The sequence below is a fragment of the Salvelinus alpinus genome, chromosome 10 (assembly GCF_045679555.1).
Source record: "Salvelinus alpinus chromosome 10, SLU_Salpinus.1, whole genome shotgun sequence".
Lineage (NCBI taxonomy): Eukaryota > Metazoa > Chordata > Actinopteri > Salmoniformes > Salmonidae > Salvelinus > Salvelinus alpinus.
The window spans coordinates 50,422,102-50,442,908 of record NC_092095.1 but is presented as its reverse complement, the minus strand read 5'-3'; the positions used below and the strand labels follow the sequence as shown (position 1 = coordinate 50,442,908).

General features: G+C 42.9%; 1 protein-coding gene across 1 annotated transcript; it reads left to right on the top strand.

Annotated features, from left to right (window-relative positions):
• The first annotated feature begins 594 nt into the window (after positions 1-594).
• LOC139532162 (cAMP-dependent protein kinase catalytic subunit PRKX-like) lies at positions 595-19,265 on the top strand. Its single transcript, XM_071329385.1, has 8 exons — positions 595-1,355; positions 4,532-4,700; positions 5,381-5,644; positions 8,043-8,162; positions 14,260-14,355; positions 17,218-17,275; positions 18,823-18,900; positions 19,098-19,265. The coding sequence occupies exons 1-8, from the start codon at positions 1,190-1,192 to the stop codon at positions 19,221-19,223; spliced, it is 1,077 nt and encodes a 358-aa protein (XP_071185486.1). The 5' UTR covers positions 595-1,189; the 3' UTR covers positions 19,224-19,265.
• Positions 19,266-20,807: the final 1,542 nt, after the last annotated feature.

Below are 20,807 nucleotides of genomic sequence, written 5' to 3'. Positions count from 1 at the left end.
TGTGTGTGTGTGTGTGTGTGTGTGTGTGTGTTAGCCAACCTGAGCCTGGCCCCTTAGTGTGCCATGTGTCAAGTGACAAATCATCTGAGGGCCGGAAACAGCTGTTCTAATTTGGGAATTTTGAGAGTTGGTCATTTCCTCTGAAAATTGAGAAGGCAATGAGGCACTCCACTAGTCACTCCCCACACCCCACAGCCTCTTATCCCCACCCTCCGCACTGCAGTACATGAGTAAATAATACACACCCCATTACTCAGAGCTTTCAGTTTTTACTGTGTCAAGGGTTTACAGAGAGAGTGGAGATTAGTTCGCTATCTAAAACCTTGCAATTTGAGATTAGGCTACATTTAGCTAGTGCTGTGTACTGGTACTCTTTACTGTCTGTATCAATCTAATCTCACAGTGGAAACCGTGTTTCATTTGAGTGGCATGTCTTCAAACTGTACATGTGGAAAGAACATTTACGGCCGTTTTCCAGCTGTCTGTCAAACGGGTCTCCGCCCCTTTAATCATACCATTGGTTTAATTTGCACATGGGGTGTTTAGTCATTGGTCTGTTTTTTGTCAACACAAAGCATTCCCCACTTCTCCCTTGCCCTGTCTGTGTGTTGTTGAACTGGGTGAGGTTCTACTTACGAACGAAGGAGAGAAGTAAATAATTTAAATGTCTCATATCTGTCTTGCTAGCCAACTAGCTTCCTAGGACGGAAGTTAAGCTAGCGAGACAACACGAGACCCCCTAACTACTCAAGCGGAGGCTCGTACGGAAACGGGCAGTATGAGTTTGTAGTTTGACATTAGCTAGCTAACGTTAGTCATTCATTCATTCAGACGCTAGGTGTGGGATGGTTTTCTTTTGTGTTAGCTATAGCCTGATAGCTACCCCGTTTGCTATGGCTAGCTAGCTTCTGCATTTGACAGCAGTGACCGCTCGAGCTACATCATGCGATTCCGCAAGGATACGATCGTCACCTGTTTTCTAGCTATCAAGACAAATAAGATGCTCGCTTGTCCAAGGGAAGTAGCCACATGTGATTTAAAACCGTAGTTTGTATTAGGGAATAAGGTGGACACTGATCTTGAAAATTGGCTACTGTAGCCGTCATTGGCTATCTATCCTCGGCGAAACCGGTTTGGTAAAGTGGCTAAAGTGATTGCTAGCATAGCTACATTTGGATGCATAAGGAAAATGGCATCAACAAAGGTAAAGGTTGGGATAATTAATGAAACCAACTCCATTCGTGAGAGTGCCAAGACCTGCGCGAGCAGTCCCATGTTGTTGGCCGGAGCAGCATCGTTAACATTGAACAACAGGACATACTCACTCGATGACCTGGACACCATTTCCACAGTTGGTAAGTTTAGGCAGCAAGACCGTATGTTACAGTACACACACTGGTGAAACTGGTCTGTCTATCACAGGGCTTCTCACACTATCCTGCCTATCAACTAGGCTATATAGGGCATAAGCTACTACTGGTACATGTGTGGCTCGTGCAGAACAGCACAAGCAATGAAAGCCAAGGCGACTATGTGATCAGCCATTCCATGGAATATGACATGGTGATATGCTGACCATGAAACATCATTCAACTCTTGAGTCAGAAGAGCTGTCATGACTCTGTTCGGTCTGCTACTTAATCTGTCAACCGGGAGTGGACAAGGATGTTCTCGGTTTCAGTCAAGCTCACCCATAGGTTTATTGCCCACTCTGTGGCCAATCATTGAGGGATTCATCATCCCACACGGTTGCTGGGATGGTCAACATTTTCTTGACATGGCATTAAGGGAAATATCTGTGTACATCTCAGGGATCAAGAAGGATTAATGGTTGCATTGCATACATGAAATAACCATCTTGAGAAGTGAAAGCTGAATGGAGGAAACTCTTACTTCCCTTATCAGACTTTTGCTACATTGTAACTCTTTGCACTAGTTTAGAGAGGGTGAGTATATATTTTTTTGTAAAAAGGAACTAGCTATATTAGTAAGGTGAGGTGTCAGATGTTCCTGTTGTTATTGTGAGCAGTGCCCTGTGAATGTCAAAGTTCATGTTTGGTTCTGCTCACTCTTGTCTGGGCGTGTATGTCCTTTCACTGCATGGGTAATGTGTCAGCAGACTCAGCTGTTGAACTGTGTTTTTTTTTCACCTGGGTGGAGTCCACTCTGTGGTGAGTCTAAAGCCAGAAACCAAGAATGTTAAAACAACATGCACTACTTCAAGACTGAACACAGGCTACTGATCACGAAAACCACTTAATCTTTTACAGCGCTCTCATATTTGATTCATGACGAGGCGGACACTTGGCTAATAGAGAATTCCCATCTCATTCTAAGCCCACGCGATCAGGGAAAGCATGAAGCTTGAAATCCCCCAGATAAAATCATCCAATTTGCAAAACCTTTTGTTAGATGATGATGAGAGGGATTTACTGCTTATGACAAATCAGTTACATGTCTTGACGACTGCTTTTGTCTAATGGTCATTGAAATAATGAGGCACCTGGCTCTCACGTTCGAAGCTTACAGGCATTTTGCCCATCTTTCGTGCATATGAAATGTTTTCTGGTGATGAGGCAAAAATGGTGGGTCCTAAGCCTACATCAAGATACGTGGCCGCTGGCCAAGTGCATTGAGTAGCATCAACAAGCTAGGCTCTTATTATTCCAGGTTTGGCCTTGTTCCATCGAATATGTAGTGCCTGTCAAATCAAATCAAAACACGGGCCTATCTAGTTCTGCTCCCACAAAATTAGAACAAGAAACAGTCTGTATTCTATTCAAATACATGTAGGCTAGCATCCAGCAAACCAAGAATCTGACAAAACACACCTTAGCTGTGGAAATAAGTGTCACTGTTTCTCACTCTAATTGAGTCGATTCAGGCGTGGGGCAAAAATAGGTCAGCTATTTTACCCTTCTTTTCCAAGTGAGCTAGATCTCTGGTTTGTTTCCGTGAAAAATACCTCACGTTGGTGTTAAGAGAAGCATCCATTTTGTGGCATTTGTTATCATATAGCCTAGCTGTTTTTCTTTTTTTTGGAAACACTATTCAGTATTCAGTACACCATGCAAAGTAATCAGTGCAGTATTTGGTGCGTATCACTTTGCCTCAGGCGTTGCTCTATTGGAGAGAAAAGGACAAACCAGGCTTGACCCACTTGCAGGGGAAAACCTATGTCACATGGCCAAATTAAATCATGGGACATTTCTGGTGGTAATCACTCAATATGATGAAAGTAGTATATACATGCACACAGCTAAAAATGCAACAAGAGCTACAAGATCAGCAGGAAGAAAAATTTCAGTTTGCTGCTTCCACAAGAAGATTAGGCTACTTGAGGGAGCAACACACGGTGATCGGAAAAGGACATTACCATATGTCTTTACTGTGCTGACAGGTACTAGACCTAATCTCTCTAGACAGTTGGCTTCTGCAGCAAGGCTTCCTTCTGAATACAAACAAAATATTGATTGAGCTGTTGCCTAAAAACTACGCACATGTCATTATTAGCTCATTTATAATGAGCAAGGTGCTCACTATGTTTGCCAAAAGATTTTCTTTTGCTATTTTTCGTACATTAGTAGTGTAGGCCTGAAGCCTGCTTGTTGGGAATCTCGAGATAAGTAGTACTAGGCCCACGAGGAGAGGACAAAAATCCATAGAATATCCATCTGATTGTGCTGAGTGTACAAGAACGTTTCTGCCTTGAGGCGAAATATTACACCAGCAATGTTTTCAGATATGATAGTGCAGCTGAGCTCAGAGTCAAACCTGACCATTATCTAACCTCTGTGTTATCATATGATGAGTAAAAAGACAAAGGGTTTGGGCTTTGCTTGCTTGCTCCTATTAGATTACCATGGAGACTGAGAACAGGGAAGGAAAAAGATCCCTTGTATGAGGTAAGCCCAAACGTGCTAGAAGCCAACATTCCATGACTCTATCGGGGGATTGTGAGTCCATCTCTCTGTTCTCTCTGTTTGTCTACTCCCTCTCTCCTTACTCACAGTGAAATATGACTAGGCATAGGGTGTTATTTTGTACTCCTCTTGACCAGGAGATGGGAATAGAGAAACAATTTGAGTTGTTGACCCGAAATAATGAGCTCAGACTTGTAAAAGCGTGAGAAGACAACTCAAGGAATCTTGGACAGTTCTTTCAGATTCAACCTCTTTAATTGATGGAAGGGTTGAAGACATGTCAGAGGTAATTGAATGTCAAAAACATCGCAAATATAGCATTCTGATTTCATGATCTGACTTAACCACAGATCTCTTCTTGATTATCAAATCAAATTGTATTTGTGCCGAATACAACAGGTGTGTAGACCTTACAGTGAAATGCTTTCTTTTCAAGCCCTTAACCAACAATGCAGTATTAAGAAAAATAAGTGTTAAGTAAAAAATAATTGTGGTTGATTTAATCTGATAATAATCTGAATTGAACGTTGCTCTATGACATGTGGGTGTGTGTGACAGAGAACTTAACGCCTTGTCTAATGACTGTTCTCTCTCTCTCGTTGCTTCAGGCACAGGGACCTTTGGCAGGGTGTTCCTGGTGAAAGACAAGAAGAGCAGGGCGTTCTACGCTCTGAAGGCTATGAAGATCCTCGACGTGATCCGGCTGAAGCAGGAGCAGCACGTCCACAACGAGAAGGAAGTCCTGACCGAAGTCAACCACCCCTTCCTCATCAGACTGTGAGTGTCTGATCACCTCAACACCACGTAGCATAAATGGCTATGTTTTGTTAAGTTATGCTATCATAACGTAAAGAGAAGGAAGTCCTGACCAAAGTCAACCTCCCCTTCCTCATCAGACTGTGAGTGTCTGATCACCTCAACACTACCGCCATCATCAGCCACAGATCTGTTGGAGGTGGATTTCATATACACTACCATTCAAAAGTTTAGGGTCACTTAGAAATGTCCTTGTTTTTGAAAGAAAAGCAAATAAAATGTGTCTATTTAAAATAACATCAAATTGATCAGAAATACAGTGTAGACATTGTTAATGTTGTAAATGACTATTGTAGCTGGAAACGGCAGATTTCTAATGGAATATCTACATAGGCGTACAGAGGCCCACCCCTGTTTTCCAATGGAAAGTTGTGTTAGCTAATCCAAGTTTATCATTTTAAAAGGCAACTTGATAATTAGAAAACACTTTCCACTTTCCACGCCACTTTCCACTTGTCCTCTACAACTGTTTTGACAAGGCCCATGCTACGTACTGTAAGCTGAGCAAACACTGCCCAGACTACCGTGTCGTTTAACTCTCTACATCCAACCACTGTTGCCCGACAAATAATATTTGTGTTTGAATAGAGTCACCTTGTTCAAATGTACCGGTGTGTTTATTTCCTGTTTATACCTTCCAGGTTCTGGACCCACCATGACGATTGTTTACTATACATGCTGATGGACTACGTCCCAGGCGGCGAGCTGTTCAGTTACCTCCGTAGCCGCGGGCGCTTCAGCAACACCACGGGCCTCTTCTACTCCACGGAGATCGTGTGTGCCATCGAGTACCTCCACTCCAAAGAGATCGTCTACCGAGACCTGAAGCCGGAGAATATACTGCTGGACAGCGAGGGACACATCCGCCTCACGGACTTCGGCTTCGCTAAGAAGCTCTCGGACAGGTATGATGCAACGGCGTAGAGTGCAACTTTGTTGTCCGTCGAAACGGAAATGTCTCTTTGGACTGTGTTATTATATTTCCAACCTCCCTGAGACCACACACACACACACACACACACACACACACACACACACACACACACACAGAGAAACACACCCTAGAGACTGGAAGCAGCACAGGGTCAGCCGCAGAGCAGCGTCCCGTATGAGCTGTTCGTCCCCACAGGTATCATCCCATCTGGGAGCAGGTGTACTGCACAGCCAGGACATCCTTAATTGTTAGACATTATGCCCCCTAACAAGTCATAACCAGGATATTATTAGACTGCCATGTTAATTGTGGGAGTGAATGCTGTTTGTTTTTCTGTCTCATTGTAAGACTATAACACTTTTAGGAATTGTAGCCATACAGACATATTTGCCTGATTGGTACAGTAGGGATATAGATATCCTTCCGGGAGTTGTCATATTACACGTCCATATAATATTCACAGAATGTATGGAGGGGAATCCTCGCTCTGTCTAAGACGGAATCCCAGAACATGAGGAAAGAATGCAACGCTGAGATGAAATTGCCGTTATTTTGTTTTTATATTAGCGTTACAAGCAGCTAGTCCTCTTCGGTAACCTCCGTAGGATTGGAAAGCTGCAGCACTCAGGTTAAAATAGTTTTGTATCTGCAGTGCAGTAGTGTAGTGATACTGCAGTAGCGCTAGTGTTTTGCAGGGAGCCTCGCTGTACACAAACCTGACCCACTGACATGTAAACAGAATGGACTAAGATTACATTTTCTCTGGCCGGGAGAGTAAAACAGAGTTTGAGTAGATGTGTCTCTGATGTGCAACTTGTGACCCACTTAAAGAAATGGAAGGCAAAAGAAATTGCCTCGAATGCGGCAAGAGTGTGAAAAACAAACGAATGAGCGAGCTGGCTGCCTTGCCACTGATGGTGTGTGTGTGTGTGTGTGTGTGTGTGTGTGTGTGTGTGTGTGTGTGTGTGTGTGTGTGTGTGTGTGTGTGTGTGTGTGTGTGTGTGTGTGTGTGTGTGTGTGTGTGTGTGTGTGTGTGTGTGTGTGTGTGTGTGTGTGTGTGTGTGTGTGTGTGTGTGTGTGTGTGTGTGTGTGTGTGAGTGTGAGATCAGTTTAGAAGGTGAAACATTATCACACCACACTGTTGATGCTTCCACAGTGCCACCTAGTGGCACAATAGAATGGACCGGCTTTAGGTTCTAGGATGTGTTCAGATGTTACCGGTTTATTAGACTAACTTTCCCAGTCATAGAGCAGCACTATGTCCAGAGAGTACTCTGAGTCTGAGGTAGGTACTCTATGCCTATCTGATAAAGGTTGCAATGCGACAAAAAATCTACAATTACAATGCAAGCTGCATTTTCCACATTGCAACCAAAGTGTTCCGTTCTCGTTCATTTCAAAATGTATAATAAAGATGGAAATGAAATCAGGGACCTTGAGCCTGCCCCTTAAACAGAGTATCCATTTGCATACAAATGAACCATCACCACGGCAACTGAACAAGAGTTATTTTCCAGGGGGCCATTTTTTTTATACATTTTTTTTATTCTGAACATTAAAACATCTGATAAAAATGATAATTTGTGGTGTCATATTCTGCTCCCCACTTCAGATTCTCTCCCTGGCCTGATCATAGCGATCCAGGGTTTTATATGTCCTCCATACAGTGTTAATCAGCTGTACTATTGAACCAAAGACATTGATCTACCAATAACACAACGAGAACCAATACTTCCAACAAACTAAAGCTCCGTCACTCTGTTGGATCCAAATACCACCCGATAGTACTGTGAGATCAGGCTACACACGTTGTATTAGTTATACCATATCAGTGCACATACTACTGTGAGATCAGCCTGCATAGGCTACACTACACCTGACTGAAGGACCAGTCGACTGACAACTGATACTATTGTGAGAGCAACCTCCATACAGGACACTACTATAAACGGCAGGGTGATTACTTTACAAGACTGGGGTTCTCTTTCCCTGCATGTAACAGAAGTCTCCTCTTCTAGCGTAAACTCATTGGAATGTGCAGTGTGTGCTGCGTACAGGGTGACCCTTGGGGAAACCTAGGCTTAGAAGGGTCAGTCAGTCAGACCTGATTGGCCACACAGCCAAAATACGTTGTATGTTGCATGTTCCTGTGTTCTGTTGTAGTAACGTAACATCTAGAATTGAAATAGTTCAAACTGGTATTGTTTCTCCCCCTTAAAAGAGTTAGATGCACTATTGTAAAGTGGTTGTTCCACTGGATATCATAAGGTGAATGCACCAATTTGTAAGTCGCTCTGGATAAGAGCGTCTGCTAAATGACTTAAATGTAAATGTTTCTCTTTTGTGTCTCTCTCCATCGCTCCATCCAGGACGTGGACTCTGTGTGGAACCCCGGAGTACCTGGCCCCAGAGGTCATCCAGAGCAAAGGTCATGGCCGGGCGGTGGACTGGTGGGCCCTGGGGATCCTCATCTTTGAGATGCTGGCTGGGTGAGTAGTAGTGTCCTATCCTCTGACTGAATGGGAAGGACTGGTGTTGAGCTGAACACTAGTGGCATGAGTCCTGACTGGGCAGGGGTTTAACTGAATACTGGAATGTCCCCTGACATGGCAGGGTTCAACACCAGGGGGCCCCAGTCCACCAGAGGACAAGATGACTGGGTGTTAGTAGCAGGGTTTGGGGTCAATTTCATTTATATTCAGAAAGTAAACTAACATTCCATTTCTCCTCATTGATTTTTAATAAAAAATATTGGAATCGGAATTTCAGTTTACTTCCTGAATTGAAATAGAATTGACACCTTCCTAGTGTAGTAGTATGTATGAAGAGTGGCTATCCTCTATGGACAATGGGCTCTGTCTATGAACATTGGGTAGTATCCAGCAGAATGTCTGTGGCGAGTCAATGGTGAGACAAGTGTGCTGTTATTCAGAGAGTAGACCTCGTGAGGTTACGTCACTCTGTAGTGGGCTTAATTCCAAGACCAGTCTGCCTTTTTGTTTCTGTGATGACAGAGGTGGACGGTCTTAAGGATGAAAGGAAGGTTACAGATTGAAGAAAGGTCAAAGGTAACTTATTCTGACACATTTCCACGTGTGTGATCTGTGGAGACCAAGGTTTCATAAAAACAAACTCTGGTGCCTTAAAGCTATGCTCTCTCGTCTGAGAACCCCACTCAGTCACTCATTAATTCAAGGCCTACAGAAGCACTGCTGAAATAGGTTTTCTATAGACAGGCCGTAGTTGTACCATAGCGTAACGATGCCGGGTTTGTGTTCCAAATGGCACCCTATTCCCTATGTAGTGCACTACTTTTGAACAGAATCCTGGTCAAACGCAGTGCACTACATAGGGAATAGGGTGCCATTTTGGAACAGAAACAGTCGCGCTGGGCCATTTAGCTATGGTACATCTGCGGCCTGGTGTCTATAGAAATCCTAATTCAGCAGTGCTTCTGTAGAGTACACTGGCCTTGAATTAATTAATTAAAAAATGGCTCGCTGACTGAGTGGATGTCTGCTAGCAACATATAGCATCACTCATGTGGCCGGCTGCTCTTCCGCTCCTCTTTGAAACGAGGGAACCAAGTTAAATTATTTGTTCTATATAGCCCAGCCTACACATGAGTTAAGTGCTTGCTTTTTGCTTATAATCCACATGCATTTCTGCAGGCGTCACATAGGCTACATATACTAGGCTAAATATGTAGGGCCTAGGCTATGTTTGCACTCACTGAACTGTGAGGCGATAAATGCCAAGTGCCATATTATTAAGCAATAAGGCACGAGGGGGTGTGGTATATGGCCTATATGGCCAATATACCACGGCTAAGGGCTGTTCTTAAACACGACGCAACGCGGAGTGCCTGGATACAGCCCTTAGCCGTGGTATATTGGCCATATCACAAACCCCTGAGGAGCCTTATTGCTGTTATAAACTGGTTACCAACGTAATTAAAGCAGTAAAAATAAATGTATTGTCATACCCATGGTATACGGTCTGATATACCATGGCTGTCAGCCAATCAGCATTCAGGGCTCGAACCACCCAGTTTATAATATTACATAGACAATGCGTTGGCTCATACAATCCATGGAAGCAAGCGAGAAGGGCTCTGATAGCGTACTGAACATAACACTATCACAGAGGTTCCCAACCAGGGGTACTAGGATCCCTGGGGGTACTTTGCCTATCTACAGGGGGTACTTAAGAAGACTCAGGAGACCATAGGCCTACTGGTAAAATGCACACGAGGGGGTAAATCACGTGTACTCCAGCAGAGCAAAATTCAGTTGGTGATACAGTAACAGGCAGTGGTTCCCAACCTTTTTTTTCCGATCATGTGAATTAGTCTCCCCTAGAGGGCACTAGTTTTTATAACCTCGGTACAGTACACAGGATGGGTTTGGGTGTATGTTTGTTTTGCTATGGAAATGTAGCATAGCCCTTATCCCCAGAGTGGGTCAAAAAGGAATATCTGACATTTGACTTCATATCTACGCCTTTTGAATAAAATCAAAGTTGATAGGCCTAGAATGTTTAATTTGATTAAGTATTTTTTGTATTTTACATATTGATTAAATCTATATGAATATAGAAACGTGCGACTGGACAAGAGTGGTAGTGAAGTTGTCAGTGAATCAGGGGTCTTTCTGTACGTGCCTCTTCACCTCACCCTAGTCTTTTCATGTGCCAGTGGAGAATTCAGTGGCCTTGGCTTCTAGTGAAGAAAAATGTGACCTTCTCCATAGCATTCGTCACACCGGCCTTTGAAGTGTGCGCACACACTCGGCGCTCCAGGAGACAAAAGCTCCCTTCAGAACAACACGCCCTAAAGGTTGACTGCCGCGTAACCGTTCTGTCAAAGGTCCTGTAGCTTCCGTAGTGGAAGAATGTAGAGGGGGCTTCTGAAAGTTACGTGGTGTGGTAGGTTTACACACTCAGTCATCCATCGGCCCCAGGGTCCTGACTTCTGGGAATAATCATGACGAGGTCACCTGTGCACTTAGCTCCACACACACTCAGTCCAGCCCGCCTGTATCTTACACACACACACACCGACACACATACTAACACACACCGACACACATAGACAGTCCAGTAGGCTTGTATCATCCTGTATCTAATCCTGCCTGCAGGGGGAGCCTGCTTTCCTTAATGACAACCGCCCTGTCTTTGTGTGTGGTCCTCCCTCCCTCCCACTCACATCACAACATCTTATCTGGTCAATGTAGCCTATTCCAGTTCCATGTGAACCGGAAACTGTTTTAATTTCTCAACTTATAGGCCTAACTGTTTTTCTACAATATATGGAAGATGGATATTCTTGAGAGTACTCTTGTCCATTCTTGCTGTAGCTGTGCTAGTTTAAATCTACTCCTAAACACATAGGCCTACTCCGACATACAGACGATCCTAACTCCTACTAATAAACACCTAGGCCTACTCCGACATACAGACTATCCTAACTTCTACTAATAAACACCTAGGCCTACTCCGACATACAGACGATCCTAACTCCTACTGCTAAACATGTTAGTAGTTCCCTGTTTTGATTGATCCTGTTTTCACCATGTCCTCCAACCGTTCCTCTCCCCATCCTCCCCCCTGTGGAATCTTGGCGACACCTCCGGTGTTACGTAAGCCGTAGGTTACTGTTACATAAGAGGAGCCAAGTCTCTAGGCTCTCACTATCCATCACCGGGGACCTAGACTAATCTACCGGCAGGCTGGCGGGGGTACCGGTGGGAGTGGGGTGGTAGCCTGGGGGGGTAGACTGCACTTGGCCTCCCTCCCTCTCTACCATCCAGTAAGGTGAGGACCCATCAAGACAGCAGCTCTCTGTTGATTCATCCTTTGGCTCCCCTCGTATTCTACCAACGCCCAGGCTCTTCCTCTTTTTTCCCCCCTCCCTTCTGCTCTGACATTCACTGTAGAGACATGTCCCTGCTTAAGACATTACATTCCCCTTGGCAACGAGCTTCTCTGAAGTTCACCTTTGATCGTTGGTAATATGTCTTATCTGGCTTTCGTCTGACCGTCTTACTTCAATGAATCTATGACACAATTCTCTCAGACCTTTATTTAACAATTGCTTAACACTATGGGCTACTGTATGTTTAAGCTTAAACTCTATTGGACCAGGTCCGCTACTGGAGCAGTACGGAGAACTGAAAACCACACAACTGAATAATTTCGGAAAAGAATGCCGGCTTGTATAAATAAAAATACTTACAAAAAAATGAATCACCTTGAGTAAATATTGATATGTGAAATTTGTACGATGAGCTCAATATGAATGAAATGCATCAATAGTACAATAGACTTAGATATCGGCCATACATCCTGGCTATAGTTTACTAGGGCCCACCCAACAGTTCAATAGAAATACAATTTACATGAATCCACAGAAAAACACAACCCAATTCACAAATACCGACTTATAAACCACTATGACATGGAATCAAATGTGAGTGACTGTGCCAATCAGAGTGTAGCATCTGCTTATAACAATCCCACTGCAATGTATGATGCAATGATGTCTTGCAAGAGAAATCCTACCACACCATAGTTGGCGGTGCAAATTCAGTGTTCTCCAAGGAAAAGAAATCTTCGCATGCAAATCGTCTTGTTGATGTCCTGGGTTCGGGCGGCTCGCCATCCTTGGTGGAACTGAATCCATACAACAACAAAAAAAAGCCTGACCAAATCCTGGCGTCAATCTTTCCCTCCATCCCTTCACAGCTTCTTTGTATAGATAGGTGAGTGTTAATATCCAGTTCTCTCTTTTTAGTTCAGTTTCATACAACTTCTCAACAATTTGAAACGTAGTTTTTCTTCCATGGAATGGCGGTAGTTCTTCACGTTCCATTCTAGCTCTTTTTTTATTTTATTATTATTTTTTTTTTCATGTTGGCACCAACTGGTGTATAACGTGAGGTTAGGAGAGGGACTAAGAGAATATTGAGTTTTGATAGGCTCACAATAAACTGCTCGCCATGCAGCTTCTTGCAGCAGATTTGTAATAGCTGTCAACTTAAACATAGCAAGATAGTATAATGTGTTTGATTACTGGAATCTCACTAGTAACGATAGGTTTTCTACATTAGTTGGCCTGCGTTACGTTTGGTCTGTGTTACACATCAAAACAGCCTCCAGGCCCCCATTCCACGGGCAGAGGTTTCTGACTCCTTTTTGACTGGCTCAGCTCGACAGCCCCTGTGACAAACTGGTGTGATTATCCGGCTGTCTGCTGCATGTGTAATGTATTTAGCTAGGCTGGCCTGGCCCATTATGTAACGCAGCCTGCACGGTTAATGGCTTGTCCAGGTTGGAGCAGTGCTGGGGAAGCATTCACCATTAAACCATCAGAGTCACCAGAATGCAGCTGATTTGGTCTGAGGAGCTACAGCTCTCTACTACACAGAGACACGTAGGCGAGTGTGTTCATACATGTGCGCAGACACACTACACACACACACACAGGGTCAAACGGCACACACAGGTCACCAGATGAGGTATTTAAACTGTAGGGTCACGTGTTTCACTGCTTTATGTTATCGTGTACTTTAGTGCAGCCCTTTCAATTTTCTGTTTATTTCTAGGTTTCCATCCGTCCAAAAATCGGAATAAAAATAATATGTGCATTTTACCACCACAGATGTGTTTCCATCAAATTGATTTGTTGCGGATAAAAAGCTGTGCGTGGTGACGTAGGACATATCAAAATAACTTTTGCGGTTAAATTCCCATGTACCGAAAAATAAATAGAGTTAAATGGGTTTCCATCTCATTTTCAACTCTACTGATGGTTTTGTCACAAAAAAAAAAGCGTTTTATATAGCAAATGTGCCCACTCTGGTCTTGACAGCTGGGCTCTAGTCAACGGCTCACAGATGGCGGGTAGGCAACAAAATGATGAGATTGTAATGGACAAAAAAGAGATTATTTGTCAAACATCACCACAACGTACTTCATCTGTAACCTAATAAACTGCATGTTTTTCCATGCCGTAGTGGGAGGACATTTCAACATTTTACATAATTTAGCAGACGCTCTTTAGCAGACCATCCAGAGTGACTTATAGAAGTGGGTACATACATTTTCATACTGGACCTCTGTGGGAATCGAACCCACAGCCCTGCCGTTGCAAGCGCCACGCTCTACCAACTGAGCCACACGGGACCACACAAAATATCAACGTGTGACACTAAGTTTACTTCAGTATAATGGTTGTCAATATTTGCGCATAAATGCATTTCCACTGCCATTTCTCGCCCAATCAATTTAACAGACACATCTTGTATAGCGTATTTTGCTTGGCGGACATTTAGAAAGTTTACCGACAAATTTGCCGTTTCCATCAAGCCTGTCGTGACATTTTAATCTGACGTACTTGACTCGCATAAATAGGTTGGATGGAAACCTGGCTTTTGATGCTATTTTTAACCTGGTGATTTAATTTTTTTTATTTTTTATTTTTTTGTGTTTGCCAATAGGAGCAAACCTTTTGAAGGAGTTTGCAAGTAATCACCGGTTGAGGAGAGATGACTGTTTTCTGACATGTTCTTTTATTTTTCCCTCCAGGTACCCACCGTTTTTTGATGACAATCCTTTTGGTATTTATCAGAAGATCCTCGCCGGGAAGCTGGAATTCCCGCGGCATCTGGATTTCTATGTAAAGTAGGTCGTACACACACACACACACACACACACACACACACACACACACACAGGCACACACCCAAGCACAGGGGATTGTGCGTGAAATAATGGAGGGAAAGTACCCAAAGTCTACCACTACCTCGGCACAAATGTATTCCATCATGATATACGATAAGCCATCTTATATCATTTCAACTTGAGAGGAGAATTTATGGATGTTGTTTTTCACATCACATTTCAATCAGATTTTTAGATTTAGGTCTTGGCATGCAGGAAACAAAATGTTCCTGAGATAAGTCCTTCTCCAGACTGTAATTGGAAACAACCGCATCCACCACCACACTCTCTCTACCCATAACAAACAGTGTGTTTTGGAAATGCATTATTACCAATACTCATGATTAGGACCTGACAATTGGAATTTGTCAGAGGTGCATTGTGAATACCTTTAGTTGTGAATGTGCATCTGGGAATGTACTAAATCCGATATTTAACCCATCTCTCCAGTGTGTGTGTGTGTGTGTGTGTGTGTGTGTGTGTGTGTGTGTGTGTGTGTGTGTGTGTGTGTGTGTTGTGTGTGTGAGACCGTGTGTGTGCCCGCCCGCCCGCGCACGCAGACAACGGATCTACGTGTGTGTGCTAACGGCTGCGTCACACAGCGCAACCATCCTCCCAAACGACCGGGTCAATCAGCCTCCCATGCAGCAGATGAAGAGCTAGCTACGCTGAATGTTGGGTGTGGGCCCTCACTAATGACACACCCTGCTGAGTTGGAACTCGTCCTTTTAAACCCATCACAACCGTCACACTGCTCCTCAGAACAGCTGGGGGTTGGAGTAATGTGAGGAGATTACCAGCTTTAGGAGGAGAGGGCCTGGGACGCACTCAATCAGCCCTGACACACTGTCCCAACCGGATACCTGGGAGAGGCCACACACACACACACACACACACACACACACACACACACAGTGTTACCTAACGCACATACACACACAGTCCCGCTGCTACCAAACACACACACACACACACACACACACACACACACACACACACACACACACAGTCCCACTGCTATGTAACTCACTAACAATAGAGCCCCCAAACACTTAAGCCGTCTATCTTTTGGCCACCAAAAGAATATTTTTTAATATTCCCTCCAGCTATATCACTGTCACTTTGACCCACTCCCATCCATCCATCAGAACTGATGGGTGGAACCTGAGGCAGAGTTGCGTGCCTCTGGCTCTGGCTGTGTTTGTCTGTCCATTGCAGTAACTCTTTTCTATCGCAGAGAAGATAAGACGTGTTACAGTATTACTGAACAGGTGTAAGACCAACTTATTGTAAAGTGTTATATGCCATTTTAAATATGCTGTATTTAGTAACGACACTGTACAGGGCTTTCTGCATAGAAAATAATTGGGGGGGGTGGCCAAGTGTTTTTTCAGGCCGCCTTAATCCAAACAGAAAGAAAGATACAAAGTGTTTTCAGTGTAAACTTAAACGACTAAAACCAGATATGAACTATGAAGAAAAGATAATGTACCTATGTATTTTTAAATAAGAGGACTGTCGACTAACAATCACCCAAATAAAAACGAGAGAGTCAGGGGGAAATCAAAAATTCAAAAAACAATGCATTCAGGAGTATTTTTGTCATGGCATGGGGCCCCCATTTGATTTTGTTATAATGTTTGAGTCACTCAGCATAAGTCATGGCAAAATGTGTAGATTTGCAGGAAATGCGCTTTAAAACTGCAACAAAACAAAGGATCTCCGCCACAAGGCAAAATGTGTAGAATTCCACAAAAATTGTTGGTCGGTGACTTCACCATTGGCCTTTCCCACCACCTAAGCCCCATTTTGATCCCCCAAAAAAGCCCTGCTGTGCTGTATTTCCATAGAAATGTACAGTGACATTGTTTGTCGCTTGCATATTGCATAAGATAGAATTGTCTCAGATTGGGTAATCAATTGGGGTTAAGGAAAGTTGTATTTCCCCTCGACGTTTTTATTTAACCAGGAAAAAAACATTGATGTTAGAAATGTATTTTGTGAGGGAGACCTAGCGAGAGGTCAGCAGGAAGTAGCCAGTGTGTACATACAATTACAATGGTCAGTGACATTTTCTTTTAATCATTGCTTTAAACTCTGATTAAAGTCTTTTGTAGTTCGTTCCAGGACCAAGGAGTATTATAGGAGTAGGATTGTTTCCCCATTTCAGTCCTTGGCCTAGGAACTGTAGAAGAGGGCACTGAATGAGAGCGGAGGCTGTCGGATTGTGAAGTTGTTAGTTGGGAGGGTTTAAGACGCTAAAATGCAGACTGTCGATAATCGGATAGTATATTTACGTCTGTGCTGGCATCTCGTTGGTTGTGAGATATACATCAGCTTTATTGAAAGCTCACTCTGTCAGCGCCGGCCGCATGTCATCGGAAAACTTACACTGTCATTTTAAAGACAAATTCTTCCCTAAAGTATGCCTACTCCAGCATCTTCATAGTTGTGAAAAGTTTCACTTTAAAACCTGTCCCTTTCCCTCAATTAAAAGAGAGGGAGTGAAAGAGCGAGAGCGAGAGAGATGTTTCTGTCAGGATGCACCTCACATATATACACACACACACACACACACACAGGATGTACTGCTCTGTTACCCCATGGCATCTTTATGAGTCCGTCAGGTTATCTGTTGTTCCAATGGCCAAGCTCCTCCATCTTGTTGTCAGCTTGGATTGAAACGGACTTCTTGGCTTCTGACTGAAACTGCAGACCCGCAGTAAATCTGCTGTCTGAACACACACACTGCTGTCTGGAGATGGATTGTTAGTGTGAACTCATTGTAACTCTCTCTCTGACTGTCTTTCTATTGTTTTCCAGAGATCTCATCAAGAAGTTCCTCGTCATTGACCGAGCCAGGAGGTTAGGCAATATGAAGGTGAGTTTCAAGATCAAATAATTATTGGGATTCGATTTCAGAAATGTTTATTGTCCAAGGCTATACTAAAACATTACATGAGAACAGATACACAGTACTAATTAAACAGAATTTCAAGTATTTTGTTCACTCGGCAGGTTGTGGAGTGAGTCTTTTGCAGTTTGACGTCACGCTCTCAACATTGAGACGGGAAAGGAAAAGGCCTAGGAAGTGACTGAATGTCTGCATTTGGTTCCAATTAGCTGGATACATAGAGGAAGTTGTTGTAGAGGTAGTTTGCACCGTTAAAGGGGTGGGAGGGGGTTTAGGGTGGATCACAGAAAAACGTATTTCCCCTTCCTATGCACTGTCAGTAAGTCAGTTTAGTAGTTAATCACATGGGGTGTCGGTTCATTACTTAGTCCTGCCATTTCAGCATGACTGGGCATTCTATGCAAATATGAATTATATCTTGCTGAAAAGATGCCCCCTTTGGTAGCCAGGATGTCCACTGTAGTAGTAGGAGTGAAGCCAGTATGCACAAGCCATCTGCACAGGAAATGTATAGGAGGCAACAGAGAAGCTGTGTTTGCACAGTGAGAAATGGAGTCTCCCTCCACAATGAACACGGTCTCTTGGTAACGCCATATTCCCTTTCATAGTGCACTACCTTTGAACAGGGCCCGTAGGGCTCTGGTCGAAAGTAGTGCACTATGTAGGGAATAGGGTTCCGTTTGGGACGCTGTGTCACTCAGTGGAGTGATCTGTAATTCCTCTCGCATGGAATAATTTATTTTTACACCACTGTGATGAATTGGCTCTCCGTCATAACAGGAGGGATTTTATTTTTGAACTGCACAATGCTGCCCATTCTACTAGACACTGAGCGGTCCAAAGTAGGCGCCATGCACATCTTAACTCTCATGGCGAACTGATTGTTCCTTGTTTGCTTGCCACCGTTGTGTGCAGTATGTATGTATGCCTCAGGAACACTGCAGGCCTGGTTTGTACTCATCCACCTAAGATGGAAAGACGGAGTGAAAGAAAAAAAACGTGTATTTATCTGTTTCAGACTTCTAGTCCCTGTAGTCTACCGACATTTTATGATTCATTCATTGGAATCATGTATGTATCTGGCACTGACGTTCAATCGAAGGATGATGTCTGAGTGTTTTGAATTACACTGTTCAAAGGCATAAGAGTCAATGTGGGAGTATATGAAGGCTCTTTTCAATAAAACAACTGTCGGTAAGCACAATGATTAAATAAACATAATTCCGCACACAGTCTGTTATTGACTTGTGCCTCAAAGAGTTTTCTGAGGAAAATGTGCTAGTTAGCTGACTAGCTAGCTGACTCATGGAGTGGTCTAGCCACACACTCACAGTATACAGGGTGAATCACCACAGACTCCACAAAGTGTTTAGAAAGAATGAAGTTTTTTGCTCTAATTATTATTATTTCAAACCGTTTATTCCAGACGAGAAGAACGTTATTTATCCTGATTCCAGATTGTGTCGAATAGACCGCCCACAGGCGGCTCTGATGCACAATGTCTTCTCTTGCAGAACGGAGCAGACGATGTGAAAAAGCACAGATGGTTCAAGTCTATAGACTGGGATGGTGTACCTCTGAGAAAACTGAAGGTCTGTCACACTGGCTATGTTACACACGCAATCATCCAGACACATCAATGGGAACACTCGTAAAGCATACCCTTTATTTTCAGCATATACTGTTTTCATTAAACTCACCATTTAGAGTTGATATACTTATATTTTTTTTAAACACCTGCTTTTTAGCTCTTTGATGTATTCAGCGTCACATTTTTTTGTTCCCTCAGCCACCCATAGTTCCCAAGGTGTCCCACGAAGGTGACACGTCTAACTTTGATGCCTACCCCGAGGACGAGTGGAAGAAAGATGCACCTGTGCCTGCAAAGGATTTAGAAATCTTCAAGAACTTCTGAAAAAAAAAAAGGCGGAAGTAACGGCAGAAATACTTCGAAAAACATATAGGTCTTGTAGAGAAAGACTCAAGAACTTTTAAGATCTTGGAAAAGGGGAGTCCAACTTCTAGATGTTGAAAAAATATAGAAAGACTTCTGGATCTTGCTGAATAACAGAAAGGCTGGTAAATCATCTGAGATGTCACCATTGTGTGGTCAGCAAGAGAACTTCTAAGCTTCCAAGTCCCAGAACTTTATCTTGCTTGAAGACATTGAAGTGTTCCACATTGGGTGAAAGAGCAGGACAGCATTGACCTAAAAATAACTAAAAGCATCATCATATCACCACAATATTTATCTATCATTAATTTATTTTTATTTGAAAAAGTTTTTTTTCACTTAACTAAAACCTCAATCCTCTGTCCTCAGTTTCTCTGAGCCTTCTCCTGTTATGCAAAAAAATAAAATGATGGTCCTCTTTGAACCAAAGGACATTGTTACTGAAATGAATATGTTTAAAATGCAATAATCAGGAATTTTATATTTTGTTGGGCCAAAAAGGTTCCAGTTATCTTTGTTGGAACTTGTGGTACTCAACCAACCGAGCAAAGCTTATGATCCAAAAATGATCACGCATACAGTAGACTCAGTATTGAGCTGTACAGTAAATGGAATTTAGATATGTGGTCACTATATCCTTAGTAGATTGTACAGGATATTTGTCAATGAGAAAGTAGCAAACTTGTACAGGAACGTACTACAATATCATGCCAAGCAAGCTTTGAAATATCATTTTGTTGACTGGCCGCGAGTCAAATAGGCTGTTAAACTTGTCATTTTGAGCTGTAAGTACTTGGCTAACTATCGGCCAGACCTCCGTGCATGTGTGCATCAAGGCCAGACCAGAAAACGCTTGTAAAAGGTGCCTTTGGATGTTGACATGCTGTATGTCTTCTTCTTTTCTCCTGACAAGCTAGTGGTACTTTTTCAACTTTATTCATATCACACACACTGTTTATACTTGAGCTGTGCTGTTGAAAACATTGACTGTTAATAATAATATACGTGGAATAATTGTTGTGTGGAAGAAGTGTAGCTAGTTGGTGTATGTGGAATCGGGTTTCTCCCGTCTTTTTCTTCCGTCCACTTTGTCCTATTTTGCTGTTCACGCAATAACAAAAAATGTCCCTGTATATTGACTGGTATGTCTATCTTTCTCTAGGTCTCTTTCACGTACTATAAAGAACTGTAGAATACAGATCTCCAGCTGGTTTCATGTATAGCCAAGCAGGAAGTAGTCTCAGCAAGATGCTTGGCCATCTGCTTCAGGCAGCCAATAAACTCTTGTCTTCTCTCCACCAATCATATCACTGGCCCAGTAGAAAGCACATCATGACTAGACACATCATAGTACAATCACAAACTGTCTCTCACACTTACTTAGTAACACTTAAGTCATTTGTGTCAATTTTAGTCAACTTAAATTATTTGAATTGTTCAATTCGATTGCTTGTATGTAATGTTTTATGTTGTTTTCTTAATGACCAATTATGAAACAATACTCAGTGTGAGTTTACACCAAACGGACCGAATAATTAGGACTTT